The 14,515-nt window shown below is 44.5% G+C and overlaps 1 protein-coding gene across 2 annotated transcripts in view; it reads right to left on the bottom strand.

The window, feature by feature from the left end:
• The window catches only part of DNMBP (dynamin binding protein), a 135,096-nt gene that overhangs the window by 73,696 nt on the left and 46,885 nt on the right, over positions 1–14,515 (bottom strand). For both annotated transcript variants that reach the window (XM_034931272.3, XM_034931271.3), the window contains one exon: positions 4,323–6,314. In XM_034931272.3, the coding sequence (XP_034787163.2) occupies positions 4,323–6,314 (1,992 nt within the window). The remainder of the gene's footprint in view (positions 1–4,322; positions 6,315–14,515) is intronic.

The following is a 14,515-nucleotide window of genomic DNA, read 5'->3' on the forward strand; positions in this document are numbered from 1 at the left end:
ATGAGCAGCCAAATGTTAATCCCCAAGACAATGGGGAAAATGTCTCCAGGGCATGTCAGAGGTCTTCACGGCAACTGCACCCATCACAGGCCCGGAGGCCTAGGAGGAAAGAGTGGTTTCCTGGGCTGTGCCCAGGATCACTATGCTGTGTGCAGCCTAGGGACTTGGTGCCCTGTGTCCCAGCTGCTCCAGCCATGGCTGAAAGGGGCCAATGTAGAACTCAGGCCATGGTGCAAGCCCCAAGCCTTGGCAGCTTCCATGTGGTGTTGAGCCTGCGGGTGCACAGAAGAACTGAGGTTTGGGAACCTCTGCCTCGATTTCAGAGGATGTATGGAAATGCCTGGATGTCCAGGCAGAAGTTTGCTGCAGGTGCAGGGCTCTCATGGAGAACCTCTGCTGGGGCAGTGCAGAAGGAAAATGTGGGGTCAGAGCCTCCACACAGAGTCCCTACTGGGGCACCACCTAGTGGAGCTGTGAGAAGAGGGCCAAAATCCTCCAGACCCCAGAATGGTAGATCCACCAACAGCTTGCACCGTGTGCCTGGAAAAGCTGTAGACACTCAACATCAGCCCGTGAAAGCAGCCAGGAGGGAGGCTGTACCCTGCAGAGCCACAGGGGCAGAGCTGCCCAACACCATGGGAACCCACCTCTTGCATCGGTGTGACCTCGTTGTGAGACATGGAGTCAAAGGAGATCATTTTGGAGCTTTAAGATTTGACTGCCCCACTGGATTTCAGACTTGCATGGGGCCTGTAGCCCCTTTGTTTTGGCCAATTTCTCCCATTTGGAATGGCTGTATTTACCCAATGCCTGTATCCCCATTGTTTCTAGGAAGTAACTAACTTGCTTTTGATTTTACAGGCTCATAGGCAGAAGGGACTTGCCTTGTCTCAGATGAGACGTTGAACTGTGGACTTTTGAGTTAATGCTGAAATGAGTTAAGACTTTGGGGGACTGTTGGGAAGGCATGATTAGTTTTGAAATGTGACGACATGAGATTTGGGAGGGTCCAGGCAGAATGATATGGTTTGGCTGTGTCCCCACTCCAAACTCATCTTGAATTCCTATGTGTTGTGGGAGGGAGCCGGTGGGAGATAATTGAATCATGGGGGCAGGTCTTTCCTGTGCTGCTCTCGTGAGAGTGAGTAAGTCTCATGAGATCTGATGGTTTTGAAAAATGGGAGTCTCCCTACACAAACTCTCTCTTTGCCTGCTACCATCCATGTAAGACGTGACTTGCTCCTCCTTGCCTTCCACCATGATTGTGAGGCCTCCCCAACCATGTGGAATTGTAAGTCCATTAAACCTCTTCATTTTGTAAATTGCCCAGTCTCTGGTATCTTCATCAGCAGTGTGAAAATGGACTAATACAATATCTAATGCAAGAATTGTTTACAGGTTTATCTTGAAACTTGTAGGTATAGAAAGTGATGGAGAATCTGGAGTTTGCTAGGGCTTTGGGAATGTAACACTCAGCCAAGGTTCCCTCAGAATTCTTTTTCAGGGACTCTGAAATCAAGGTATCTGGCATTCCCCTGAGAGCTCAAGTACTCATATTAAATGAACACCTTTTTGAGGACTTGTCTAAGCATCTACTTCATGCTGTAGCTTGAGGGTAAATGCTCCTGCAGTTCAGTACAAGCAACCCAGCGGCCTGGCTCCCTAGCTATCCCCTAATCAATTACACTGAATGTGCTCTAGGACCCCTCCTACCGCACCATCTCTTAGTCTGCAGTTCCCTTAGAACTCTGCCCACATGCATAATAGTCCTTTCCTGAGAATATTTTGAATAGAGGTTTCCCTCTCTTTCTGCTATATCATCTTTCAGAAGATTACTTGATTTCCAATAATACTCTTTTTTATTGGAATTTTTTTATTCTATTATTTCCATTCACTTTTATAGACCTAAAGTAGAAAGGGAGGGAGGCAGCTATATGTGCTCAGTCTGCCATCTTGATCCAGGATCTCTGGATCACCATTCCGCTTTTATCTCTTATTAGTATCCTGCTATTCCTAGACCCCCTGGGTTGCTTTCTATTATTGACTTTCCTGATGACACATAAGTTCAAATCTCTGGTACACAAGCCAAAAGTGACATGTATTCACGTTCTTGGGTCCTAGACCAATTGCTGTTGGTTGCCTACCTCTTGTACTCTTCCTATTTATAAATTTTTTCTCCTGTGAGTCTGGTGAATATGAATGAAGTCTCCAGAGGCTTATCATTCCCAAATTAAGGGAAATAATTTGAATTTTTCAGTGTGCCAGTATAGGAAGCAGTGAACTACAGTTGTTAGAAACATAAGCTTAAATCCCAACTCCCTTGGCAAGTCACTTAATCTCTTTTCAAATTTAATTTAAATTTTTTTTTTTGTTTGTTTTAAGAGACAGGGTCTCTCTATGTTGCCCAGGCTGCTCTTGAACTCCTGGGCTCTAGCGATCCTCCTACCTCGGCCTCCCAAAGTGCTGGTATTACAGGCTTGAGTCTACTCAATATCTATGTCTTAGTTTCCTCATCTATAGAGTAGCCATATGAATTATCACTGTACCTTTAGGGTAGCTGTGAACATTCTTCCTGTAGGCAAATTCTAACACATGCTTACTAATATGGTAATAAATGTTAGCTATTACTATTATTAAAATCTACTCCCTTGGCCAGGCATGGTATCCCAGCACTTTGGGAGGCCAAGGTGGGTGGATCACTCGAGGTCAGGAGTTCGAGACCAGCCTGGGCAATGTGACAAAACCCCATCTCTGCTAAAAATAGAAAAATTAGCCAGGTGTGGTCGCATGCACCTGTAATCTCAGCTATTCAGGAGGCTGAGGCATGAGATCACTTGAACCCGGGAGGCACAGGTTGCAGTGAGCCAAGATCTCACCACTACAGCCTGGGTGACAGAGTAAGACTCTGTCTCAAAAAAAAAAAAAAAAGAAAAGAAAAGAAAAAAAAGAAATCTACTCTCTGGACAGCAAAGATACAAGATGGAGTTTTCTCATGAGTCTTAACCTGGAAGTCTTTAGTGCTTAGTGGAGCCTGATTAAAGAAAGTTCTACTTAGGGACTTCCCATCTGTACCACTGCTATGGATGCCATAGCAGAATAAGAGACATAAATGTCCCAGAGGTATATGTGTCTCCGAGGTATGAGATTCTTTTTTTTTTTTGGAGACAGGGTCTCACTCTGTTGCCCAAGCCGGAGAGCAGTGGCATGATCATTGCTCACAGCAACCTCTGCCTCCCAGGTTCAAGCAATCCTCCCACCTCAGCCTCCCGAGTAGCTGGGACTACTGGGATATACCACCACTCCTGGCTAATTATTTTTTGTATTTTTTTGTAGAAGCAGGGTTTGGCCCTGTTGCCCAGGCTGGTCTCAAACTCCTGGGCTCAAGCAATCCACCCACCGCAGCCTTCCAAAGTGCTGGGATCACAGGTGTGAGCCACCGCACCCGGCAAGGTTTGAGAGTCTTTATCTGAGCAGCAAATGAAGTCAGGAGGCTACAGCAGTCATAGGCTCAAAACAGAGTCAGAGGCTCAAGACAGCCTATCTAGGGTGATGAAATAAGAAATCAGGTAGTGAGGCTGGGTGCGGTGGCTCATGCCTGTAATCCCAGCACTTTGGGAGGTCAAGGTGGGCGGATCACCTGAGGTCAGGAGTTCGAGACCAGCCTGACCAACATGGAGAATTCCCATCTCTACTAAAAATACAAAATTAGCCAGGCATGGTGGTGCATGCCTGTAATCCCAGCTACTCAGGAGGCTGAGGCAGGAGAATCGCTTGAACCTGGGAGGCAGAGGTTGTGGTAAGCCAAGGTCGCGCCATTGCACTCCAGCCTGGGCAACAAGAGTGAAACTCTGTCTCAAAAAAAAAAAAAAAAAAAAGAGGCTGGGCGTGGTGGCTCATGCCTGTAATCCCAACACTTTGGGAGGCCGAGGCAGGTGGATCACCCAAGGTCAGGAGTTCAAGACCAGCCTGGCAACATGGCAAAACACTGTCTCTACTAAAAATACAAAAATTAGCCAGGTGTGGTGATGGCGCACGTCTGCAATCCCAGCCATTTGGGAGGCTGAGGCAGGAGAATCACTTGAGCCCAGGAGGTGGAGGCTGCGGTGAGCCAAGTTCATGCCACTGCACTCCAGCCTGGGCAACAGAGCAAGACTGTCTCAAAAAAAGGAAAAAAAAAAAAAAGAAAAGAAATTAGGTAATGAAAATGTAAATCATTTTTTGTCCATCGAGGATGGTAACATATCCCTAAAAAGCCTGGGTAGGCTGTTTCTGGGACTTGTGAGTGTCAAGAAACAATTACATATTATTTCCTCGTCACTTACCTCTTAGTTGCTGGAGTTCCATATTCAAACTTTCAATGTTACTTTCACAGAACTTGAGATCCTCAAGGGTCTCTGCTCTTGATGATTCATCCTGCTTCTCCTCCAGCATGAGGTTTAGCTCTTCTTGAGCTCTACTGTACATATCCAAGTCCCGCTCCATTTCCTCAATCCTCACCAGCACTAAGGGGCATGGGGAGGTCTGGTCCAGACTCCTTCCCATATGACCAGGGCCCTCCTTTTCTAAGGTCTCACAGGTAGGACGGTGTCGAGATAGGAGCTTGGGGGATACCGCATTCGTTCTCTGCTGTGCTGAGGGAGGCAGGGGAGCTGGGCGAGAGGGTCGCACCACCAAGGGTGGTGCAGGTTTTAGGTTCTGGTCAACCAGCAAATGGGGAGAAGTGGATACTGGAGTACAGGGACGAGGTGGCGGTGGCCTTAGGGCCTTTCTCCTTTCCGGCAGCTCCTGCTCGGTGATTAACTTTGAGGAACCTCGGACAATATCCTTCTCAGAGTTAAAGTCCATGATTGAAAAGTGGCGTAAAATTTTATCTGGCTCTGTGCCGGGCCCTGCCAAGCTCTTCTCAAACTCGATCAGCTGTTGTGTCAGCTTCGAGTCCAGGTCAGTGCTGCCGTCTCCCTGTGAATGTGTTGCTGCTTCCATAACAAGCCGTTGGGCTTGCGGACCAGGCTTCATCTCTAATCTCTCTGAGACGGAGTAAACACTGGACGTGTGGTGCTTTTTAGTATAACTTGCTAGGTCGTGGAGCTGAGGACTCGATTGGCTGGGTTTGACTACCCTTGAAGCTGAAACAGAAGAGCCCCTGTAAAGAGGGAGCACTGGCTTCTGAAGAGTTTTTAGCTGGGAATACATTCTTTTGGGAGGTAGGCTGGCATAGTCTCTAGTCCTTGCTTCTAGGGGAAGAAGGTCAGGGTACTGTTCTGAGTGCGGGTGGCTCCCTCCCACTGTAGAATAATACTGGCTTTTCTGCAAGTTGGGATGAAAAGGGACCTGAGATTGGGAGGAAATACCATTGACTACTTCTGTAGGGTCAGATGTGGGAGAGTCTGTGGCAAGAGGCATTTCCCACTCCACGCCTGGGCTTCTCGGGGGCCCTCCTGTGGTGTCCTCGTCCTGATAAGAGTTTCTGTCTGCGTCATACTCTGAAGTCAGATGACCGAGGGGAGAAGTGGGTGCTTCAGAAATAATGCAGTCAGGCTCCTCGGCCTCATGGTCACTGGTTTCATGTCTTTGTTCCTCTACTCCTAAGGAGTTCTCCAAACAATCCAAAGAAGTTTCCGGGATCCTGGCAAGGCTGCCTTCCTGGGGCAGAGACATGGTTTCCTCCACCCGTGTGTCAGGACATAATTTCACAAACCGGTAAGGAAAGATGCCTGTCCTGCCCTTCAGGGATCCTTCCAGCCAGCCATCTTCCAAGGTCGCCAGAATTCGGATTTTATCCCCGACCTCGAAATCCAGCTCATTTGGCTCCAGGGCTTGGAATCTGTACAGGGCGACCCCATAGGTCCCTGGCTCCTCCTCATCCTCATCCGGCCCTATCTCTTCTTCTCCTACAGGGGTATCTACTTCACCATTAACAATGCAGTCATCTTGATTTCCAGAACTTACTGACTCATCCACAGTCCTCAGGGGCCCCAACAGCTCTACAAAACCTTCTGGAAAAATGCCTCTTCGGCCCTCTAACTCCCCTTCAAACCAGCCTGGTTCAGGAACTCCAATAATGGTGATCACATCCCCTTCCCTGAAGTCCAGCTCTTCATCCAGCTGAGCAGAAAGCCCCATTAGGGCCCGGGCTTGTCCCATGGAATATTCCGGAATCTGAAACAGGGCGCTCTGGGAGTGCCACTGCCGGCTCTGTGAGGAGAGGCAGAGCTCGCGGACACATGAAGACGGGAAGAAGCCCCGTGCGCCCCAGCAACTTCGGCCCTGCAGCCAGCCTGCAGTGGGAATGCCATCGAGAATCACCAGGTCACCTAAAGAAAAGAGGAGCAGAGATGGTGACCTCAGTCATCACCCAGCAGAACATTATCACGACTAATAGTGCAACCTCTCATTTTAAACAGCTACCAAATTCAAGGAAATACACCTAGAGCTTTAGGAGCATGAACAATTTTGACAATTTATTGAATTGGAGCAGTTCTATAAACCTGTAGTTTTCAGAGTGTTCCATGGAACCCTACGGGTGGGTCTCCAAGATCCTAGCAGAGAATCTGTGAGGTCAAAACCATTCTCATAATAACACTAAGACTTTATCTACATATTTTACTCTGCTGACTTTTGTAATCTCTGTGAAAAAGCAATGGTGATTAAAACTGCTGGCCAGCTAGGTGCGGTGGCTTACACCAGAAATCCGAGCACTTTGGGAGGCCAAGGCAGGAGGATCGCTTGAGACCAGGAGTTCAAAACCAGCCTGGGCAACATGTCAAGACCTTGTCTCTACAATAAATTTAAAAATTAGCTGTGCATTGTGGCTCATGCCTGTAGTCCCAGCTATTCAGGAGGCTGAGGTGGGAGGATAGCTTGAACCCAGGAGGTCAAGGCTGCAGTAAGCTGTGATTTCACCACTACACTCCAGTCTGGGTGACAGAGCAACACTTGTCTCAAAAATAAAAATAAAATGGCTGGGCGCGATGGCTCATGCCTGTAATCCCAGCACTTTGGGAGGCCAAGGCAGGCGGATCACTTGAGGTCAGGAGTTCGAGAGCAGCCTGGTCAACATGGTGAAACCCCATCTCTACTAAAAATACAAAAATTAGCTGAGCATGGTGGCACGTGCCTGTAGTCCCAGCTATTCGGGAGGCTGAGGCAGAAATTAAACTCAGGAGGCAGAGGTCGCAGTGAGCCGAGATCGCACCACTGCACTCCAGCTTGGGCAACAGAGCAAGACTCCATCTCAAAAAAATAATTAATTAATTAAAAACTGCTGGCAATTCATAAGCAAAGGCAGTAGCCACAAATTACATGAATAGTCACTGTATGGTCATCGTATTCTTCACAACCATGTACTCACAGTTTTTAAAAAAGCCATTTTCAGTTAAGAAGCAATACAAATTATGCACTGTGCTAAATCTCAACCCTTAAGAACAATTCTTTTGTAATATTCTGTGTGACAATATAGGAATTACACATAAAGCACTTTTACTGCTGAGGAGAAGCACGAGTAACTGAGTTATATGCCTGAACCATCTGTTTATTTTCACATAACACCATTTTATGTGCAAGAATGAATAACAGACAACTATGTTTATTCAGACTTAGATATCTGGCAGATGTTTCCTCCAAAATGAAAGTGAGTCTGAAACATCAAGGAGAACAAATGACAGTATTTGTTGCCAATGATAAAATTCCAACTTCCAAGAGAAAATGAGAATTTTGGAAAACTTGTATCTACTACCATGGGCTTGGCAGCTTTCCCATACTTAAAGATTCTTCTGATGAGATAGTAACAAATATGATTTTTTCATATTGTATGTTGAAATGGTCAACATTTGGAATAACTGAGTAGCTAATTGAATCAATATTTCCCAAATGACAAATGCATGCTGGTATAAAATCATTCATGGCTAAAAGATTCACACTCCAAAAGCAAGATAGATTAATGAATTTTAGTGTAATATTATGAAAGTTCACCGACATAGTTTCAGATCCCACACTGCAATTAACTCGTAAGAAATTACCAATCGTTGAATTTTGGTGCAGTGTCAACGATGAATATTTGCAATTATTTAAAAAGACTATTAAAATACCTTTTCCTGTCTCCCATTGCATATTTGTGTAAGGCTGGATTTTCTTCACATAATTCCATGAAAACAACACATTGCAACAGATTGAATACAGATGCAAATAGAATCTGGTTTTCTTTTAGTAAGTTGAACATTAAAAATATTTACGAACATGTAAAGCAATGTCATTCCTCATTAATTTTTTTTTGTTTGGAAAGCTATACTTATTTTTCATAAAAATATGTTATTTACGTAAATATGTAATGGGTTTTTAATAGACTGATAAACAAGTTTTAAAAATTCCCAGTTGTAATAGCTAATATGATAAATATCAACAGACACAGCCCACATAAACAAAAGCTCTTTGGGAAAAATACAATAATTAGCCAGGTGTGGTGGTGCCCACCTGTGGTCACAGATACTTGGAAGGCTGAGGCGGGAGAGTCACTTGAACCTGGGAAGTCAAGGCTGCAGTGAGCCATGGCTGTGCTACTTGCACTCCAGCCTGGGCGACAGAGAAAGACACTGTCTCAAAAACAAAAACAAAACAAAAAAACCACCCAAAAAAACAAAAAAACTCTTTGGGGTCTCAATAACTTTTAAGAGTATACAGGGAGGCCAGGTGCAGTGACTCACACCTGTAATTCCAGCACTTTGGGAGGCTGAGGTAGAAGGATTGCTGGAGCAGAAGAGTTCAAGATCAGCCTGGGCAACATAGCGAGACCGCGTCTCTATTTAAAATTAAAAAAAAAATTAGCCGAGTGTGGTGGTGAGTGCTATAGTCCCAGCTACTTGGGAACCTGAGGCAGGAGGATCGCTTCAGCCCAGGAATTTGAGCCTGCAGTGAGCTATGATGGCACCATTGCACTCCGGCCTGGGCAACAGAGTGAGACCGTGTCTCAAAAAAAAAAAAAAAAAAAAAAAAGAAATCTTTAGTAAAGGGTTCTTTGTTGGAGATGAAGGGTATGGACAATGAATGTTCAATCATGTTCTCCAGAGGCCTTCTTGAACTGTCCCTATCCTGAAAATATCTTATAATGAGATCTTAAAAGAAGGTACCAATAATCACCACTTTTGTTTTTGAAAATAACCAATTTTCAGGTTATCCTCACAAAACGTAAGCTGAACAGTTAGCATCTGTCTTATTGTAGAAGAAGTCGAGGTAAAGAAAGGATAAGAACACAGTATATGTTTCTGGAAAAATGAAATTAAAATTCAGTTCTATATGATTTATGATTTAATTTTGAAAAAATTACTCTAATTTTATCATCAATTGTTTTATAACAAACTCTTGATTATCTGATTATAAGCTATTCACTTGTAGATTATCTAATCTTACAGTTAAGATTAAAGTTAATCTTACCTATACTTTTATAGTTAAAATTTCCTTCTCACTCAGTACCCAAGTCAGAGGTGCTCAAGGAATGCACCTGGCCTAGGTAAAATAAGATCTGGGTAGCAAAGCACCTGGCAAAATCCTATGAGTCATTTTATAGTCAAGCACATTGGAAAACCAGGTTATCTTTTATGCTCTTGATTTTTATATGCTCTTGATTTTAAAAAAAATTAGGCCAGGTGCGGTGGCTCACGCCTGTAATCCCAGCACTTCGGGAGGCCGAGGTGCGTGGGATCACCTCAGGTCAGGAGTTCAAGACTAGCCTGGCCAACATGGTGAAACCCTGTGTCTACTAAAAATACAAAATTAGCCGGGTGGGGGGGTGCACGCCTATAACCCCAGCTACTCGAGAGGCTGAGGCAGAAAAATGGCTTGAACCTGGGAGGCAGAGGTTGCAGTGAGCTGAGGTTGCACCATTGCACTCCAGCCTGTGTGATGAGAGCAAAACTCCATCTCAACAACAACAACAAAAAATTTAAGTCTACTCAGGCAAGGTGGCTATTGCCTGTAGTCTCAGCTATTCGTGAGGCTGAGGTGGGAAGACTGCTTGAGCCCAACAGTTCAAGGCTACAGTGAACTATGATCGGACCACTGCACTCCAGCCTGGGTGACAAAGAGAGGCCCTGTCTCTAAAAAATAAAATAAATAAGAAAAAAAAAACTAAGTCTGTCTTATATTCCCAAGTAGGTTACAGTTCCTTAATGGTAGGTACCACCTTCTCTTTGGTATCTCAAGAGTCTGGTATGATGCCTTTTGCATGGCAAGCACTTGATGTTCATTTGCTAATGATGATTATTCTTCAACTCCAACTCCCAAATAAATTCATTACATTCTGCTTTCCAAACTGACTTCTGCTGCTAATTTCCTTTTTTCTTCTAATTCCTTCTTTCAAAATATTTCTTCCCTTTTTCTTTTTTTCTTTTCTTTTCTTTTTTTTTTTTTTTGTGGAGACAGGGTCTCACCCTATCACCAAGGCTGAGTGCAGTGGTGCAGTCATGGCTTACTGCAGCCTTGACTACCTGGGCTCAACTGATTGTCCCACCTCAGCCTCCTAAGTAGCTGAGACTACAGGCATGCGCCACCATACCTAATTTTTATTTTGACAGGGTCTCACTATGTTGCCCAGGCTGGTCTCGAACTCCTGGACTCAAGTGATCCACCCGCCTGAGTCTCCCACAGTGCTGGGATTTCAGGTGTGAGCCACTGTGCCCGGCCTCTTCCTTCTACTAATTGCTCTATGCTACGACCCTGGTCCAATTCCCACCATCTCACCCTTTGAAATCTTGTCCCCAGGCATTATTTCTTCAAGTCTACCAAACGATTCCTGACAAATCAAGATGACAAATGCACCAGTTTTATCATCTCTCTCCCCAGGCCAAACTTTTACCATGAAGCACAAGGAGCCTACTGCTAATGGCTTCTTCCTCAGTAATCCTATTCTTATTACCCAAAATATATAAAAAATAAATTTGCTCTGGACACTCTCTGTAGAGGTTTACTGAGCTACCAAAAGACTTATGCTTTCACCCCAAAGCAAACTTACATTCATGATTATCCAGTCACAACTTTCCCTTTCTCCAACTATCCAATATTATCTCACCTATGATATGAGACCCTATTCCACACAAGGAGGTTTTTATTGTTATGAAGCCACATCATTATTAACCCCAAAGCCTTACTCCAGTTACACTGTCTCTCCATCTGAAACCTAGGCTTGCTTCTCTAAAAAACCTTAGAAGCTCACATTCATCTTGGCTGTCTATAGCCTAGAAAAGGAATTATTGTCTATATCATGAATTCTGACACTTGTATTTTTATATACTATACAGCACCTAACATAAGATTTTAGACTTAGAGAGAGGTGCCCAAAATATTTTCACAAATTTGATATTATTTGGTTTCAATGTTCCCCCAAAATAGGGTCTTGGTCCTGTATTTCTACATTCCTTTAACTTATGATTCCCTATCCCTTGGTCAGAAGTTGCGGTCCTAAAAAATCACAAGGCTGGGCGCAGTGGCTCACGCCTGTAATCCCAGCACTTTGGGATGCCAAGGCAGGGGGATCACGAGGTCAGGAGATTGAGACCATCCTGGCTAACACGGTGAAACCCGGTCTCTACTAAAATTACAAAACATTAGCCGGGTGTGGTGGCGGGCGCCTGTAGTCCCAGCTACCAGGGAGGCTGAGGCAGGAGAACGGTGTGAACCTGGGAGGCGGAGCTTGCAGTGAGCCAAGATTGTGCCACTGCACTCCAGCCTGGGTGATAGAGCGAGACTCCGTCTCAAAAAAAAAAACAAAAAAACAAAAAACCACAAGTAATTTTTCCCCCTCTGGCCCTAAGGCCATCCATCGAGAACACAGAGGGAATGCACTGGTGACTGACTGCTGTTCAGACACAATGGGCCTCTTGGTGAAGGGGAAGAATAAAAGCGTGCCATAACTCCCACTCTGCTGGCTTTGAAATCAACTGGCTTTCTTAAAGCTGTAGAATTATGCTATTTTCCTTGTTTTGCCAGATCCCCCTGAACCCATATAATAAGGCTTGTTTTCCTATCTATTTTCAACAGGATAACTGTTTTGATAAGCTTTATTACCTGATGGACTGCTATTTTATTGGTTATTTCCACACAGTAAAGGTGAATCTTCAAAAACATACACAATTTAGAACCTGGAAAGTACTTTAGAGATTATTTAGTTCAATACCCTTTTTATTTTAAAATTCATTTGATTATTATTATTTTTTAAGACAGGGTCTCAGTCTGTTACCCAGGCTGGAGGGCAGTGGCTCAATCACTGTTCATTGTAACCTTGACCTCCCAGGCTCAAGTGATCCTCCTGCCTCAGCCACCTGAGTAGCTGGGACTACAGGTGTGTGCCACTGTGCCCAGCTAATTTTTTTTTTTTATTATTGTGGAGATGGGGTCTCATTTGTTGCCCAAGCTGGCCTCAAACTCCTGGGCTCAAGTGATCCTCCCACCTAGGCCTCCTAAACTGCTGAGGTTAAAGGTGTGGGTCACCATATTCTGCCTCAATGCCCCTGTTTTATAGCCCTGTTACTGAAGCGCAAGTCTCTGTTTTTCATCAGAAAGTCATACAAGCTATTCCCCTGGGATCCTAGGTGACTCCTTAGGAACGGATCACTTTTTCCATTAGATTGGTATCTCCAGAATAACTAGTGGTCATTCCCAGACTTCTGAAATACCAATATGAGGAACTCCTGCACGAGCAAGACCAGATTTTGAGAACAGAAAAATAGGAAGTGTGGTGACCCTTAGGGTCAGCCTGAGCCTTTGACTCATGCACAATTAATCCCAGCCACACTGCTTGTTTCCTCTGGTTGGATTTTTTATTTGAACAGGAAATGCATTAGGAATAAAATGGTAAAAAGGAGTGCAGGTCTTCTTAGAATCGGATATGAGCAGTCTGACTGCAGTCCTGGGTTCCTCACGGACTCCTTTTGGGCTGTCTCTAAATGCCAGGGGAACTATATGCTTTATGCAGCCTGACCACGTACAGTATTTTATTCAGGTTTCCATACGAGCCATGTCAGAACGTCTTTCCTGAGAGCTCACATTCATGGCATCACAAATTTACAACACATGTGCTTTGACTGATGAATACCACTGGTCAATTTATTTTTTATTGGCCTTTTGTTTGAGGGGGCAGGTTATAGGCAAGGGATGAGGATTCTGTCTTATGCGAGGCAATTATTAGTGACATTCTATCACTTGTCATAATATGCACTAACTTGTTTCTCTCCTCTCTGTCTTTTCCTTGTCCTAGTCTCTTTTTTTTTTTTTTTTTTTTTTTGGAGACGGAGACTTGCTCTGTCGCCCAGGCTGCAGTGCAGTGGTGCGATCTCGGCTCGCTGCAACCTCTGCTTTCCGGGTTCGAGCAATTTCTCCTGCCTCAGCCTCCCGAGGAGCTGGGATTACAAGTGCCTGCCACCATGCTGGTAGTGATGGGGTTTCACCATCTTGGCCAGGTTGATCTCAAACTCCTGACCTCGTGATCCACCCGCCTCAGCCTCCCAAAGTGCTGGGATTACAGGCATGAGCCACTGCGCCCAGCCTCCTTGCACTAATCTCTTATTTTGGTTTTGTTCTTTACTCCCCTCCACCCCCCACCTTTCTTTTCTCCTGTTTTTTTTTTTTTTTTTAGGATAGTCAGGGGCACTGGCCACCTGTTTTGATTCTTCTTCTAAGAGACAGACTTGTTTCTCAGTTTAAATATAACTCGAGGCCAGGCGTGGTGGCTCATGCCTGTAATCCCAGCACTTTGGCAGGTCGAGGCAGGCGGATCGCTTGAAGTCAGGAGTTCGAGACCAGCTTGGCCAAAATGGTGAAACCCTGTCTCTACTAAAAATACAAAAATTAGTCGGGTGTGGTGGCACACACCTGTAATCCGAGCTACTCGGGAGGCTAAGGCATGAATATCACTTGAAACAACGAGGCGGAAGTGGCATTGAGCAGAAATTGCGCCACTGCACTCCCGCCTGGGCGACAGTGTGAGACTCCATCCCAAGGAAAAAAAAAAAAAAAAAAAAAAATATATATATATATATATATATATATATATATATATATTAACTCAAAACAGTAGGAATAGTCCAAAGCAATTACATAGCTTCAGGAAAAGGAAGAAGGGTGACACCTGCTGGAACAAAGATCAGTGGTTCTGATTTCACATAGAATCTCTCTGAGAACAGATACACAAAGCTTCACAGAATTATCCCAGAAACAAGATACCCAAAGCACATCAATGAAGCCCAGGCGCCCAGGTTAAGACTAATAAGAATAGCTAGCATTTACTGAGCGCTTACCTACTACCATATGCTTTCCATGTACAACCTCATCTAATCCTCACAATCACCCTGAGGTAGGTATTATATTATTATCCTCATTTTGTAGATAAGAAAACTGAGGCTGAGAGACTTAAGTAACTAGTCCAAGGTCACGGCTATTAAGTGGTGGACTTGGATTTAAACTTAGGCCTGTCAGAATTCTTATCCCCTAAGCTATACTGCCTGCTCTAAATACATATAGACATCTATAA

The sequence above is a fragment of the Pan paniscus genome, chromosome 8, assembly GCF_029289425.2.
Source record: "Pan paniscus chromosome 8, NHGRI_mPanPan1-v2.0_pri, whole genome shotgun sequence".
Taxonomy (NCBI): Eukaryota; Metazoa; Chordata; class Mammalia; order Primates; family Hominidae; genus Pan; species Pan paniscus.